General features: G+C 40.5%; 2 protein-coding genes across 7 annotated transcripts in view; one reads left to right on the top strand and one right to left on the bottom strand.

Annotated features, from left to right (window-relative positions):
* Positions 1–1947, top strand: part of LOC132391842 (nuclear factor NF-kappa-B p105 subunit-like) — a 124736-nt gene extending 122789 nt beyond the window's left edge. For all 4 annotated transcript variants that reach the window (XM_059965518.1, XM_059965516.1, XM_059965517.1 and 1 more), the window contains exon 24: positions 870–1947. In XM_059965518.1, coding sequence (XP_059821501.1) covers positions 870–997 — 128 coding nt within the window. In that variant the 3' untranslated portion in view covers positions 998–1947. The remainder of the gene's footprint in view (positions 1–869) is intronic.
* A 2807-nt stretch (positions 1948–4754) lies between these two features.
* The window catches only part of manba (mannosidase, beta A, lysosomal), a 75155-nt gene continuing 65624 nt past the window's right edge, over positions 4755–14285 (bottom strand). For all 3 annotated transcript variants that reach the window (XM_059965522.1, XM_059965521.1, XM_059965520.1), the window contains 3 exons: positions 8027–8169; positions 6582–6836; positions 4755–5619 (listed from right to left, as the gene is read on the bottom strand). In XM_059965522.1, the coding sequence (XP_059821505.1) occupies positions 5395–5619; positions 6582–6836; positions 8027–8169 (623 nt within the window). In that variant the 3' untranslated portion in view covers positions 4755–5394. The remainder of the gene's footprint in view (positions 5620–6581; positions 6837–8026; positions 8170–14285) is intronic.

The following is a 14285-nucleotide window of genomic DNA, read 5'->3' on the forward strand; positions in this document are numbered from 1 at the left end:
TTGTTTTCTTTCCAAAGTATACAAATTCCTGTCTGTGATTATATCAACTCATGTTCTCAGTATTTATTTATTTATTTATTGTGTGTGTATTTGCAGCTTGTCTTTTGCACATCGGTTGCTTCTCAGTCTTTGCTCATGTGAATTCCTGCAAGTAAATGAATCTCAGAGTAGTATAGTCATATACATGCTTTGATAATAAATTTACTTTGACTTTAAGTAAGTTTGTGAAAAGAACTAAAACTTTCCTGCAGCAGGGTTAATACTGATTTTTCTGTGCCATGGACAGCTGATATCACAGGAAAGGAAGGGATCTTCAGTGATCAGGTTTTAATCACAGGCTGTATAAATCTTGTGTGCAGCGTTCCATCAAGTGCTGACCGCTGCATTCTCTTAACAGTGAATAGTTTATCATCCCTAACACTTGTCTCAGATCATCATTAGTAGGAATACTTGCATCCTAAAAGATTTTTAACAAAAATTAAGAATGCACACACTCAACATTTTAGGAACAGCTTCTTCCTCTTCATTATCAAATTTAACAGACAATGAACCCATGAACACTACCTCACCATTTTTGTTCTCTTTTTGTACTACTTATTTAATGTGTATATTTTTTCTTATATTTTAAAGCATATTTATATATTGCCCTGTTCTGCTGCCACAAACAACGCATGTCACAACAGTGATAATAAACCTGATTCTGATTCTGCATCAAATTGAGAACAGCGTGTTTAAAATAATCACTGGTTTTTGATTCAAGATGAGTCGAAATGTTAATCGTATTCTACTAAATCAGAACAATTAAAGGTGTTGAGTTTTTGCACAGGCTTTCAAGTAAAGAATTGAAACCTCTCACTGCTCTCACCCAGCTTTACAGGTTGACGCCAAGTCCCAGGACTGTGACAGCGTGTACGACAGCGGTGTGGAAACCTCATTTAGGAAACTCAGCCATCTGACATCGGAGTCTTTCAACAACGAAACTTCTTTGAAAATGTGAGCCCTGACAAGTGGCCAACAAGCTAATCTCCACCAATTACCTGAACTTACTGGAATGAGAGAAATTCTATTCAAACCCAGACCGTCACTGTGGTTTCAGTTTGATTATTGCCTTAAGGCATAATTATTTTAAATATCTGAAAGCCAGTGCTTCAAATTAATTAAGTTCTCAAAACTATGGAATATACCCGGCACACTCAGCTTTATTATTATTTTTATTTTAAAATATGTTCAGGCCAACATATTACTGAGGCTGCCAATATTTCCATCCTACAACCTGGGTGCAGAAGGCAGTCTGTCATTCCCAGTGCAGTACTGAGGGTGTACCAAGGTGTTGGCAGATGCACAAGTTTCTGGGGTACTGTTGCAGAGATCAGAGGAGACTTTCTCAGTCTCCTGCCAAGATCTAAAACAGACAATGTGGTCGCTATCACAGCACTGTTTCTGGGATCTTGCTGTGCATGCTTTGACCGCAGTAGTTCCTGTATTACAACAGTGTCTGTTTCAGAAACGTCATTGGCTCTAGAGCCGGGGTTGGCAACCTCTCTTTTTTTGCCATAGGCCCCTACCATTAACTGAGGGGTCCGTGGACCCTGGGTTGGGAACCTCTGCTCTGGATTTTGTGAGAGCACTGTACACAGATCTGCTAAACAAAGTCTCGCCTTTGGGTCTCTCCTCCGTCACCTTCCTTGGAGCTGTTTATTTCTGCTAAGAACTAGTGTGTATTGGGGGTTCTGGATTCTTGATGAGCCAAACTGCAGATTGTCTTTATAAAGAACTGGAGTTTTCATACAGGAGCAGCTCACCATTAATCATTTACACATTCCAAACTGATCCTGTAAATACTGCCAGCAGCAGGAGTTCCAAAATTTATATTTTTGCTTGAAATAGGTACTTTGAAATGATAAGCTTTTTTTAAATAAACAATTAAAACCAATCAATGACTATAGCAATCTTCATTTCTGAACTTGGGTTTGAGGATCTGCACAAGTCTCAGGATTGTTTAAATCTTTAAAGCAAAATAAAATGCTGGAAATGTCCAGCAGTTCAAGCAGCACCTGTGGAGAGAAATCGAGTTAATGTTTAAGGTCCAAGCCACTTCAGAACCCCTCTCAGTGATTAACATCCTTGTAGATTGATCATCGACAGTTAACCAGCAGAAAAGTAATTGCTGTGTTGGCCTTTGTTGCAGGTACACTGCTCTGGCTTGACAAGACTGGTCTCCTCTAAAGCATAGCAGACGTGTGTGCAGTAAAGGTCATCAAATTGGCTCCTGGTATTGTGAGGACAATTTAACAGATTGGAACCAGGCGCTATGAGTTTAAGAAGAGTAAAAGATGATTTTATTGAAACGTATTAATTTCTTACAGGGTTTGGAGCTGGTGCTGTCGTTGCTTTGGTGGGGAGTCCAGAAACAGGGTCACTGTCTCAGAAAGACGTGGTCAGCCATTCAAGATTCAGGACTAAGATAGGAACAAATTTCTTTACCTGATGGTGGTGAATCATGGAATTCTCAAGTTGAGAGAGGCATAGGCATTGAGTGTATCCAAAGCAGATCATACATATTAATGGAATCAAAAAATATAGTTAGTTCAGGAAAATGGCAATCATGATATTTTTGAATGGTGGAGCAGACACAAGCAACTGATTTGGCTTTTCCTACTATTTCATATATTTTAAGCAGAACAAACAAACGTTTGGCATCAGGATTTACAGTGGGATCCTGATTAGCTGGGCAAGTGAGCTGAGGAATGGTAAATGGGGTTTCATTCAGCAAAGTACGACATGATGCATTTTGGAATGACATATAGGTGGTCCCCGAGTTACAAACGTCTGACTTATAAACAACTCGTACTTACGAACATAGGGAAGAGAACGCCGTCCACCATTTTAAATCGGATCATGACACCGTCCGCCATTTTAAGTCATTGCCGTTAACACTGTGTTGAGAAATAACTTTGCATTTGGCTTAAATATTTCTTAGCAAGATTCACCTTGACATCCCCCTTTTCCAGTCAGCACCGCCCCCACTTGTCCCATTTAACCTGTCTCAGTGTGGGTGGACTTCAGGACCTGGGGCAGCAGAGGATCTGTGGCTGCTGCTGAATCTGCATTTTACTGTTCCGTTGACGGAAAGCGATCACGACTGAAAATGAACTGGAAATAATAAAGCGATTGGAAAGAGGTGAAATGCCATCAGTCATTGGAAACGCGTTAGGCTACAGTCGGTCAACGATCAGAACAACTTTAAAGGATACAGGTAAAGGATAAAGTGAATAATAGAGCATGTGAAAGGCCCTGCCCTGATAAAAGCTACAATTATTACTAGCAATGCAGTGGTTTAATTATTGAAATACATATGTTTCTTAAGTGTTTTATATGCATAGAAAGGTCAAATATATACTATATACTAAGACAAACGTTTGACTAACTGATGCTAAATAATACCGGATGTACCTGTTCCGACTTACATACAAATCCAACTTAAAGACGGACTCAGGAACGGAACTCGTTCGTAACCCGAGGAATGCCTGTATCAATGTTGGACTTTCGCGAAGAACAGTCAGGCCTTGGGGAAGGTTGTAGAACAGAGAGACCAGGCAGTTAAAAGTACCTAGTTCTCTGAATGTGGTGTCACATGATGAAGGAAAACTTTTGGCACGTTGGCCTTCATCAGTCTGAGTATAGAAGTTGGGATGTTATGTTGCAGCTGCACAAGACATTGGTGAGGCTGCATTTCAATACTGTGTTCAGCTGGAAAGAATACAGAGGAGCTCCATGAGGATGTTGACGGGTCTAGACGGACTAAGTTATAAAGGGCAGTTGAGCAGGTTAGAACTTCTTTCACTGGAGCATAGGATCTGAGGGGTGACCTTATAAAGGTGTATAAAATCATGAGGGGCATTGATGGGATGAATGCACACAATCTTTTTCCCAAGATATGGGAACAAAAAATGGAAAATTTTAAGGTGAGAGAGGAAAGATTTAAAATTAATTTGAGAGGCAACATTTTCACTGAGTATTTGGAATGAGATGTTAGAGGAAGTGATTGAGATAAATACATTAACAACTTTCATAACATACAGGAACGGTTTAGAAAGCCATTGGTCAAACGGGATTAGTTTAGAATGGAATCTTGGTTGGAATAAACAGGTTGGGCCAAACGGAACTGTTTCCATGCTGTATAACCTATAATTCAAATAAACTGTGTTCTTTTGGGAGTGAAGTATTCAGATACATACCAAGTAGTAAAGTCATGACTTGCCATTGTGATGAACGAAGTTAACACTACACTAGAGGAAACTACTACAGGGGATAAAAATTAAAATAATTCAGAATGCCTGGGATTGCCGGTAGATTTCCAGACAAATTGACCTTATTCTATTAATACACAGTTTATTTCATGTTCTTTACATTTCACTAATAAATTTTCCAGTGAACTTGGTGAGTTTAAAGGGGGCAGGAATCTATGATCTCAGGATCCCAATTCTGGTTGTCACCACATGCACCACCCACCCTGGCAAATTCCAGGTGCCTGTTCCAGATCCTGGCCCCTTACCCTTGCTATACTCTGGGCCCTGACACACATTTCAGACTAATGACTGATAATCCACCTCATGATTTTATAAACTTCTATAAGGTCATCCCTTAGCCTCCTTCACTCCAGTGAAAGCAGTCCCAGACTATCCATACTCTCCTCAAGCCCTCCAATTCATTAGGTATATTTCAATAAGCAAGATTTCTATACACCATGATGCTCAATATGAATATGTAAATATAAATTTAATCAGTGCATCCTTGAAATGAAATTAGATTTGCAGAACTGTTAACATGAGAAAACAAATTCTTCCTCAATATTTTCAAATTAAATATTGTCTTTTTAAACAATTAGTTTGATCCGAAAATTCATGAATTCTGGCGATGATGTTGCCTTAGTTCACCCATTCAGAGAGGCCACATATGAACAAAATTGAAGCACAGATTTATAAAAAGTATAATAATATTTCTGAGATGGGCTTCAACCAATAATACAGAAGTGAGCAAAAATTCTGCAGCATAGAAGTTGTATCAATAAAGGTATGTTGCAATATTGTCAAAATCAGAGAGACCACAGCAATGTTTGTTATTCTGGCAGGAGTCAAATCCAAATTATTAAAAGTTATCAAAAGATCCTGAGTTGAAAGTTTCAATCCTGACTTCCTGATTTGTCTTTGGTTTGAATGCACCCTTTCTTGAAAGAAACTAGATGAATGGCCCACCATAATGAATGTACATCACAGTCCAATATTCATTGATTTCAACTGACATTAACAACAGTGTCCTGAGTGTGGTGACCATTACTCACACAGACAGATGTTCATTCAGTTATTGGGAGAATCAACCTGAAGATGTGAACGGTTAGTATACATCTTGGAGGGTGTAGATGGTCAGAGACTTCCTCAGTTTGGACATGCTGGTGGAACTCCACGGGATGAAGGATAGCTGCTTGTTCTTCTCCCACATCAGGAAGCCATTGTCACTGAACCTCCCTGAGATGTCCCCAACATCCAACCAGACGTAAGGAGCGATACTGTTGGTCTGTAGATTAATCATGTATATGTCCCCTTGCTGGCTTATGGTGACCTAGGAAACAATGGAACTCAAGATGTAAAACTTGCTCATGGGACAAATACACAGATATAATAATCTCTTAGTGTATTTTTGGGAAACTCTGATCTGTGTTTGCACAAAATGCCCCATGTATACTTCACCACCCACATATGCCTTACCACATCTGGCTATAACTCCACAATTCCCCATGTAACCCACTGCCCCATTCCCATAATCCTGTAAACCCTGTACACCCCTCCAATTTCAATGTATACCCCACTATTCCCAGCTGTAGTACAGTGCCAGGGTGCAGCTACAAGCAGGCAGAAAGTGGGCCAAGGAAAGGCAAATGAAATTTAATTCAGATGAGTGTGATCTGTTGTGTTTTTAGACCAGGGAAGGACTTAACGAGTGATAAACTTTCTAAATCCTTGCTAGTATATAGTGTTGTCCTAATCCATAGAGACAGGTGCCTTTGGATAACTTGGTCTTGACTGAGATGTCCCCACACTCATATACCTAGTGTCCACTTTATTACGTACAAATGTACACATGCAAATATCTAATCAGCCAATAACATAGCAGCAGCAACTCAATGCATAAAAGCACAAAGACATGGTCAAGAGGTTTAGTTGTTGTCTGACTAAACATCAGAATGGGGAAGAAATGAGACAGAATGCGAAAATGCCTTGTTAATGAGAAAGGTCAAAGGAGAATGGCTAGACTGGTTCAAGCTGATGGGAATGCGACAGGAAGGCAATAGTAACCAGATAACCATGCATCACAATACTGGTGTGAATAACAACATCTCTGAATGAACCTTGAAGTGGATGGGCTGCATCTGCAGAAGACTACAAACATTCACTCAGTGGGCAATTTATTAGGCACAGGTGGTACCAAATAAAGTGGCCACTGAATGTAATTCATCAGCAAAATGGATAATTTACCTGTCTGTGAGGTACGAGTGAGTGATGATGTACGTTGTAGTTACTTACATTAATTTGTGGCTTTCTCAGTGTCTGAGCATCCTTGAAAGATGTCAGCAGGTAATAATTAGCTGGTCCCAGCTGCTGGCTGTTAGCCTCAAGGTAAAAGGTGACGACACAGTGAGATCGGCTGCAGCTACAACGCTTCAGCAAATCAACCGTCAGTTCCTTGTACATGGGGGCTGCACTGCTTGCCTTTAATGTGAAGGGTTTGGTGTGGAAAACACATGCTGGTTCCATGAGACTCCACTGGTAAAGCTGAACCTACACAACAAACATGTTCAGAATTAAACAAAACCATCACTGCAACGTATTCCGTTTCAGGAGCATTATATTGGCAAGTCTCCTCATCTCAGAGATGCAGTAGGCAATCTCTCAAGTGACCTTCATGAAGAAAAGTATACTTTGCTGAGAATCACCCACTGGCTGAGTCAATAACTTACTTCTGTCTATGAATTCCACTTATTCAATTCCAAGGCAGTGCACGTTGTTACGGTTGAGGCTGAATAAGCAAAGTGATTCCGCCTGTGGCTGTAACAGGACTAGAATGTTTCCTGTCAATTTCCGATTACAGAGATGTGAAACAACACCACAGGACCTCAGCACACAAGAGCTGCATTAAAAGCATACTACCCATCAGTAATAGGAGCACTGGCAGGTCCTCATGTGTGAAGAAGAGAGACAGTTACCAAAGTGTGGGGGGGAAGACACAGTTATCCCCAGTGGGGGGATACTCAGCATAAACCCAGTTTATCCAATCCCTGCTTAAAACTACAGTCCTGATGAACCTCTTTTGCTCTCTCTTGTTACCACATCCTGTCTGTAGTATGTGACCAGAACTGTATACAATACTCTTAAGAGTGGTCTACCCAATGTTTTGTACAACTGTAATGACCCAACTTTTAAATTCGGTGCCCCACCTATGTCACCACTTTCAGCAAGCAAGGTCTCTCTGTACATAAAAGTTGACAATTTCTTTCCTCCCAGAGATGTTGCATAACCAACTGAGTTCTTCTAGCATAAAGTTTAACACTCCTGAAATCCCTGAAATTTACTCTGTGTCATCCTGACATCTAACTTCCCAAAGTGCATTACCTTAGATTTGTTTGGATTAAATTCTATTTCACATCACACTGTCCAATTTTCCAGTTGACCTCTATATTCTTAGACAGCTATCTTTGTTATCTACAACTCCAAAAACTTTGTGACATCAACAGACTTACTCATCAAAATCAGAATCCATTTTATCCAAGTTTTCTTTTTATCTATGACAAACAACAATCCACCATCTATCCCTGCAGTACACCACTGGTCATAGATTTCCAGTCAGAAAAGCAATCTTACATCAGGAAACCAGAAACCAAAGTAGTCAGAAATCTCTACTGGGATTAATGTACAAAGTGGTAGCCAGTAGTAACTTAACCTGAACCAATAGCTTTCTAGTCTAAACATACCTGAAGAACAAGTTGGAGGTCTTTGGATAGATCAGAAATTCCATAGATTATCAGTGTACCTTGGTCTTCAAAAGCTACTGGCAGAACAGGAGCAAAGAAATTCTGTGCAAAGTAATGAAGCATCTTCCATTTACCACCGTACTCTGGGAAGGAAAAGAACAAACATTTCCACAGATCAGTCTAATGATTATCTATAACTGGAACTTGATATACATTAGTTTGCTTTGAAATCATGATTTGAAAGAACAAAGATTTTTTAAATTGTCATTAAAACAATTTTTACCAATACAATAGTGAGATTAAGGAGATTTATGAAGCACAGGGCCATTCAGTCCACTGTGTCTATGTTGTTTAAAAATGGAGCTGTTAAGGCTTACTCTCACTCACAGCTCTTCAAATTCTTTTCACATGACTTGCTTTAGCTGGCTTGAGGGTTCCTGTCTTACACCTTTTCAATAGACTCCCATCATAAACTGAGAGGAAAACACCTCAACACCTCCAGTCCTATGAACTTAAACATTTCCTCCAAATTACTGACCCCTCTGCTCAAGTCAGGTATGATGTTGTAGCCATCACTGAATCATGGCTGAAGGATGGTTGAAGTTGGAAGCTGAATGTCCAAGGTTACACGTTGTTATCGAAGGAATAGGAAGGTAGGCAGAGGGGTTGGCATGGCTCTGCTAGGAAAGAATGGCATCAAATCAGTAGAACGATGTGACACAGGATTGAAAGATGTTGAAACTTCGTAGGTTGAGTTAAGAAACTGCAAGGGTGAAAGAACCCTGTTGGCAGTTATATACAGGCCTCCCAACAGTAGCTGGGATGTGGACCACAGATTACTACAGGAAGTAGAAAAGACATATCAAAAGGGCAACGTTATGGTAGTCATAGCAGACTTCAACAAGAGAGTGGGTTTGTTGAATGCCTACAACAGTGCCAGACAAGGGAAGTCAAAGAGAGAGCATCCAACAAAGCAAAAATTAATGGGAAGACAGAGAATTGGGAAGCTTTTAAAACCCTACAGAGAGCAACTAAAAGAATTATTAGGAAGGAAAATATTAAATATGAAAGCAAGCACCACACACAGAATGCTGGTGAAACACAGCAGGCCAGGCAGCATCTAAAGGAAGAAGTAATGTCAACGTTTCGTGCCGAGACCCTTCGTCAGTACTGACGAATATGAAAGCAAGCAAGCAAACAATATCAAAGTAGATAGTAAAAGCTTTTTCAAGTATGTAAAAAAAAATAAAAGAGAAATGAGAGTTGTTATAGGACCTCTAGAAAATGAGGCCAGATAAATAATAACGGGGTGGATGAACTAAATGAATATTTTTCATCAGTTTTCACCATGGGAGACACTAGCAGTGTACCAGATGTTGAAAGATGTGAGGGAAGAGGAGTGAGTGCAGTTACTATTACAAGGGAGAAGGTGCTCAAAAGCTGAAAGACATAAGGGTACATAAGTCACCTGCACCAGATGAACTGCACCATGCCAGAATTCAAGATCATTAAATTCTGGCAGTGGTGCCAGAGGACTGTAAAATTGAAAATGTCACTCCACTCTTTAAGAAAGGAGGAAGGCAGCAGAAAGGAAATTATAGACCAGTTTGACTGACCTCAGTGGTTGGGAAGATGTTGGAGTCAATTGTTAAGGATGGAGTAAACTGGTGACACAGGACAAGATAGGGCATAGTCAACATAGTTTCCTTAAGGGAAAATCTTGCCTGACGAACCTGTTGGAATTCTTTGAGGAGATTACACATAGGAGAGTTAAAAGGGTTGCAGTGGATGTTGTATATTTGGACTCTCAGAGGGCCATTGACAAAGTGCCACACGAGGCTGCAAACTAAATTAAGAGCCTATGGCATTACAGGAAAGTTACTAGCATTGTTAGAACATTGGCTGATTGGTAGGAGGTAGCGAATGGGAATAGAAGGATCCTTTTCAGGTTGACTGAAAGTGACTACTGGTGTTCTGCGTGGATTGGTGTTGGGACCACTTCTTTTTATGCTGTAAGTCAATGATTTAGATGATGGAATAGATGGCTTTGTTGCCAAGTTTGAAGATGATATGAAGATTGGTGGAGGAGCAGGTAGTGTTGAGGAAACAGGAAGGATGCAGAAGGACTGAGACAGATTAGGAGAATGGGCAAGAAAGTGGCAAATGAAATACAACATTGGAAAATGCATGGTCATGCACTTTGGTAGAAGAAATAAATGTGCAGATTATTTTCTAACTGGGGTAAATATACAAAAATCTGAGAATCAGAGGGACTTGGGTCTTTGTGCAGAACACCCTAAAGGTTAACTTGCAGGTAGAGTTGGTGATGAGGAAAGCAAATGTACTGTTAGCATTAATTTCAAGAGGTTTAGAATACAAGAGCAGGGATGTGATGCTGAAGTTTTATAAGACACTGGTGAGGCCTGACCTTGAGTATTGTGAACAGTTCTGGGCTCTTTATCTAAGAAACGGTGTGCTGGCATTGGAGAGGGTCCAGAGGAGGTTCACAAGGATGATTCTGGGAATGAAAGGGTTATCATACAAGGAACATTTGATAGCTCTGCGCCTGTACTTGCTGGAATTTAGAAGGGGGGGGGGGGGGAATCTCATTGAAACTTTTCGAATGTTGAAAGGCCTAGGCAGAGTAGATGTGGAAAGGATGCTTCCCATGGTGGGGGAGTCTAGAGCAAGAGGGTACAGCCTCAGGACAGAGGGGCATCCATTTAAAACAGAGATGCAGAGAAATTTCTTCAGCCAGGGGGTGGGGAATTTGTGGATTTAATTACCACAGGCAGCTGAGACAGCCAGGTTGTTGGGTGTATCTAAGGCAGAGCTTGATAAATTCTTGATTGGACACAGCATTAAAGGTTACAGGAAGAAGGTCGGGGAATGGGGATGAAGAGGTAAAAAAAGATCAGCTGCGATTAAATGGCGGAGCAGACTCGATGGCCTAAATGGCCTAATTCTACTCCTATGTCTTATGGTCTATCCAGCTTTTCATAACTCTGCACATCTCAATTAAGAATGTAGAAAGGTACAGTGCTCAAACAAGCCCTTCGATGCACCTTGTCCGTGCTGACCATGATGCCATTCAAACTAATTCCATCTACCCCCAGGGTCTATATCCCTGCATTGCCTGACTCTTCATGTGTCTGTCTAAAGGCTTTAATTATTGCTATTTTATCTTCTTCACCCTCCTCGGCTCTGGGTCAGTGGTGGACTCACTGGGAATGGGTTTGTGATGGACATGCCATAACACTGGGAGTAATTCAACAGAGTAACATGACACCTTTTATGTACATATGACAGGCTTTGGTATGAAGTCCCATTGGAAAGACAACAGCTCCAACGTACAACATTCCCAGAACTGTCCAGCATCACTTTGGGTTCCTTTAGAATGAGTTATATTTTTAATGGTGGTCAAATTCTGTCGAAGGTAAAGCTTTAAATTTTGTGTATTTGGAAAGATAACTTGGGAGAGGGGTCCAAAATGCCCCAGACCAGCTGATGCCAATGAATGGCCAGGGGAGGAACAACAACCCAAGTTTATCCAACCTCTTCTTAAAGCTCGTACCTTCTTTTTTTTAAAATTTTTTTAATTAGTTTTTCAAAACATTTTACAAATTAAAAACCCCAAATCCCAATGAGGAACATTAAAACAGTGCAAAATTAAGCATACAATAACAATATGCTACAAAGGAAGAGAATTTAGCAAAAAAAAAGCACCTAAATTAAAGACAAGTAAGCTTAGTGTCCTCCCCAAGCCCCATAACACAAGAAAAAACAACAGCAACTCCAGACCAACCACAACACAATATAGAGAGTATAAGTCAGAACAGCCAAACTCCCAGACTGTGAATACACTCAGCAACAGAGGATAATAATGCCTTCTACCACAAAAAAAAAGGAGCTGAAAGCAAGGGACCGAAAAGAAAAAAAAACCCTAGTCAAGAGGAAGGTTATGAAAGTACTCGATAAAAGGTCCCCAGACCTTATGGAACTTTAGATCCGAATTGAGAACTGAATAATGAATTTTTTCGAGGTCCAAACAGGCCATGATGTCGTTAAGCCATAGAGCATGAGTGGGCGGGGTAACATCTCTCCATCTGAGGAGGATCAAGCGTCTAGCCAGGAGAGAGGCAAAGGATAATATTCGGCATTTGGTCAGACCCAGACATAAATCTGTCTCACCCCAAAAACCGAACAGAGCAATTAAGGGGTTTGGTTCTAGGTGCTGATTCAGAATACACGATAACGTAGTGAAGACATCTTTCCAGAATTTCTCCAAGCTAGGACAGAACCAGTACATATGGATGAGAGAGGCCACGCCCCTCTTGCATTTATCACAGAGCGGACTAACGCTAAGGTAGAATCGAGATAGTTTAGATTTAGACAAATGGGCTCTATGAACAATCTTAAACTATAAAAGGCAGTGGCGAGCACAAAGAGAGGTTGAGTTAACCGATTTGAGAACTCAATCCCAGCTCTCCTCAGATAAGGAGATATTTAAATCCTGCTCCCAGGCCATTTTGATTTTATCCATGGGGGCCTGTCGTAAGGCTGCTAGTTTATCTTGGATGATTGATATTAAGCCTTTACCTAGTGGATTCATGGAAAGAAATAGGTCCATAGCATTTCTCGCAGGCATTTCAGGAAAGTTAGGAATTAAAGGAGCAATAAAGTGTCGGATTTGGAGATATCTGAAAAAATGAGCATTGGGGAGATTGAACTTAACAGAGAGCTGCTGAAAAGAAGCAAAGCGATTATCAATGAAAAGATCTTCAAAATGTCTAATGCCCTTCCTATACCAAACCTGGAATGCTGAATCGTATGTAGTAGGTAAAAAAAGGTGATTATGAGCAATAGGGCTGGAAACGGAAAACCCCTGGAAACCATAGCATTTTCTGATCTGAGCCCATATACGCAAAGTGTGTCTAACAAGAGGATTAGCTATTGATCTGGGCAGACTACTCGGGAGTGCAGAGATAGGTAATTCTTTAGTGGAGCTCAGCTCCATCGCCACCCAGTTAGGGCACTCGGGTTGGCCATGAAAGAAAGACCAGAAGGTAGCACAACGTATATTAGCTGCCCAATAATATAAACGAAAGTTAGATAAAGCCATGCCACCCTCTTTTTTAGATTTTTGGAGATGGATTTTATTAATTCTAGAGCGCTTATTCTGCCACAGATATGACAAAATAATAGAAAAGCTCGTACCTTCTAATCCAGACATCATGCTGATGAAGCTTTTCTGCACCCTTTCCAAAGTCTCTACATCCTTCCAACAGAGTTGTGACCAGGACTGCACACAATTGTCTAAGTGTGGCCTCAGCTACAACATAACTTCCTCATTCTTGCACTCTGCCCCTAGTGACGAAGGTTAGTACGCCACCCATCATCGGCCCTCCATTTATATGCATTACTACTTCCAGGGAGGTTTGAACTTGGAAGCCAAGACCCTCCGTACATCAATTCACTGAAGACTGTGGGAATGGTTGCTCATGATCAATCAGACCACATTTCACCCAACACTTCTGTCTGTCTCTGCTCAGTGATTCTTTATCTTGGATCATAAAGGTCACTTTGAGGCTAAGGATTTTCTAGGCTCAGATGGAGGGGAAATTTCCTGGTATCTTGCTGCTCTCAGACACCAGTGGCACATACTAATGAGCTGAGTTAAGATGAAAGCAGTGCAACAGGCCCTTTTACAACTGGTACCTCAACATTCCAAAGCAAGGAACTGATTTCAAATATTCAAACAGTAAAGATATCTACTTCATTGCATGGGATTATTTCCCTTATTAGGAAGTGGCAATTAGCTTACAAGAATTAAATTGCAAATCTGAAACCAAAGGGGAAATCACTTCTCAAACTTAGACTTGCTCTAAGATAGCATGTATATTTTAAAGTCTCATAAATTCATGTGGCACAAAGTTTAATTTTAGACTGTACCTTATAGTTTATTCATTTAAGCAAATAATATATCACATGCAGTTCTTGTTAATCTTTAACAAATTTCCATCATCATAAGTGTGTAGTTCCAGTAGTTTCTGTTCAGGAATATTTAGAGTAGCCTAAACTAGACTAGCTAGCAAGAAGGAATCTCAGAGAGTAGCCCATGAACAAGAGAAAAACAAAATACCTGTGCATTTTTAGATGGGATTCCCAGTCATCCAGGGACAGCTGTGACTCCAAACCCACTCCACAGACTTGAGAGCTTTCCTTAAAAATCTACACTGGCAATACAAACAGTACCCTG

The sequence above is a fragment of the Hypanus sabinus genome, chromosome 3, assembly GCF_030144855.1.
Source record: "Hypanus sabinus isolate sHypSab1 chromosome 3, sHypSab1.hap1, whole genome shotgun sequence".
In the NCBI taxonomy this organism is placed as follows: domain Eukaryota; kingdom Metazoa; phylum Chordata; class Chondrichthyes; order Myliobatiformes; family Dasyatidae; genus Hypanus; species Hypanus sabinus.